This window comes from Buceros rhinoceros, unplaced genomic scaffold, assembly GCF_000710305.1.
Source record: "Buceros rhinoceros silvestris isolate BGI_N320 unplaced genomic scaffold, ASM71030v1 scaffold26382, whole genome shotgun sequence".
Classification (NCBI taxonomy): Eukaryota; Metazoa; Chordata; class Aves; order Bucerotiformes; family Bucerotidae; genus Buceros; species Buceros rhinoceros.
In genome coordinates, this window is record NW_010401067.1 from 12,775 (window position 1) to 14,795 (window position 2,021).

General features: G+C 52.5%; 1 protein-coding gene across 1 annotated transcript in view; it reads left to right on the forward strand.

The window, feature by feature from the left end:
- Positions 1 to 844: 844 nt before the first annotated feature.
- LOC104489936 (F-box/LRR-repeat protein 20) overlaps positions 845 to 2,021 on the forward strand; it is a 20,332-nt gene continuing 19,155 nt past the window's right edge. Inside the window, exon 1 of the mRNA XM_010132156.1 lies at positions 845 to 906. Coding sequence (XP_010130458.1) covers positions 845 to 906 — 62 coding nt within the window. The remainder of the gene's footprint in view (positions 907 to 2,021) is intronic.

Below are 2,021 nucleotides of genomic sequence, written 5' to 3' on the forward strand. Positions count from 1 at the left end.
CAGGGTTTGCCGGCAGCCTCAGTGCCCAGATGCCTCTGGGTGTTCCTGCCAGGGGCGGTGGTGTGTGGAGGGGCTGTGTCTGCTCACCATGGCGAGGCAGTGCCGAGGCTTTTGAGTACCTGCAGATAATTCTCCAGAAAGACACGAGGCTTTGCTGGGGTTTTTCTTAGGAAGCGTCTTTCCCTCTTGCAGCCAGTGAGATTCTTCTGGCTGGGCCCTTTCCCATTTGCACCTCCGTGGCCTGCGTGATAAAGCCTCGCTTAGGGTACGACACAGACAGCTCTGGCTCCGTTGCCCTGGGGGGATACAGTCTTTTCCCAGAACCATCTCTGCTCCTGGGGCAGCACCACTGGCTGCGAGAACGATACGGGCGCTGTGAGACTTTCTTGTCAGGCTCCTGTTCCCCAGCACTCTGTTCCCTTTTCTGTGTGGAAACCCATGTTGGCACGGGGCGACGTTAGAGCCATCGCAGAGCTGTGCCACAGGCAGATGCCGGTAGGGAGTCTGTAGGCGATGCCTCCCCCCAGGCAGCGCCACCTGCCAAGTGCACCCTGGTGATATTTACTTTAACAGGTAAATTGAAAATCTCCATTTATATTTAATCTGCCAATCTGCAGAGCGCTCCTGGACTGTTTTTAAATGGATATGAGTTGTGATATTCTTGACAATTCTGGTCCTGTTCAGGAGTTTGAAAGCTTGAGCGCAGGGTTTATATTTTGGGGATTTATTGGGCCAGATGTCTCTCTCAAAACGGTCTCATTAACCAACTTCTTCCTAGAGTCAAGCGAGTTTTGTTTCCTTGATGAAAATATATGGCTAAACTGTTTAATTTTTTTGTTTACAGATGTTCTCAAACAATGATGAAGCTGTGATCAACAAAAAACTTCCAAAGGAGCTGCTGCTTCGGTAAGCTGCCTTCTTCCAGTCAGGGAGCTTGGAGGCGGTCTGTGCGTGCTGGTGTTTGCAGCCAGTAGCTGGTTTTGCTGGTGTGCTCATAAATCACGAGCTTGGATTGGGTCACCTGTAAAGCCAGAGACAAACGGAAGCAGATCAAAGGTCTGCAGCAGCAGTTTGTGCTAAATATTGTGGGGGTTTGGTTTTTAAAATGCTAACTGAATTTGCTGGTTGCCTGTTCTGTCGATGTCCTTAATGAAAATCACCGGCGAGCGTGGGCTAAGCTGTGCAGCGGGACGCTGCCTCCGAGTGCCCAATTCAAAAAGAAAAGTCACTTTCTTTGCCTCAGTTTCACTCGAGCAGACTTTGTCCTGGTCCTCGTCTCTGTGAGCCAGATGTTTGGCACCTGGCAGCATGGTCCTGTGGGCAGGGATCAAACCAGCCAGGCGTGCTGGATCTCTGCCCTCTCCCTCTGCAGCTTGGCTGTGCGCGCACGCGCGCACACGCACACGCACACACACACACACACACATGTGTCTGAAGCTTGTCTTCCCCGGGGCAGGGGTGGAGTGACCGGGGTGGTGATTGGCATCGTGCAGTGCTACCTTGCAATGCCAGGCTGGGAACGGTGAAGGCAACTGCAGGTGGTGGCTTGAATTATTTAATCAAACAAAATTCTTACGCTGCAAGAGACTGTGTAGTGCTGTCAACTCTCAGTGGCAGGAAAAAGTCTGGCGGGAGGAGCTGTGGCACAGGAAGCTGCTTCCAGCTCACCTGTGAAACCACACAAACACAACCAAAGTCTGGCTGGTTCTTTCGATTGTGCTGCCTCCTCTGGTCTCTGTAACAGCATCTCCAGTCGGATTCGGTTTCTTTATTCCAGCATTATCCACCCCAGAGCGAGGTGTATGGCTCCGAGAGCCTGCCGTGCTAATAACAGGGCTGTCTGGTTTGAGCCTGGTGTCCGCGTACAGGGATCACAGGGTAAAAATCAGCAGCCGGAACCTGGAAATGATGAGCAACCAGCGGGAGCAGCGGGGTGGGTACCACACGTGCCAGGACACCCTGGCCCGGGTGAGTTTGCACAGTTTTTTGCAGGTGACAGCAGTTGTCCTCACCCAGCACTT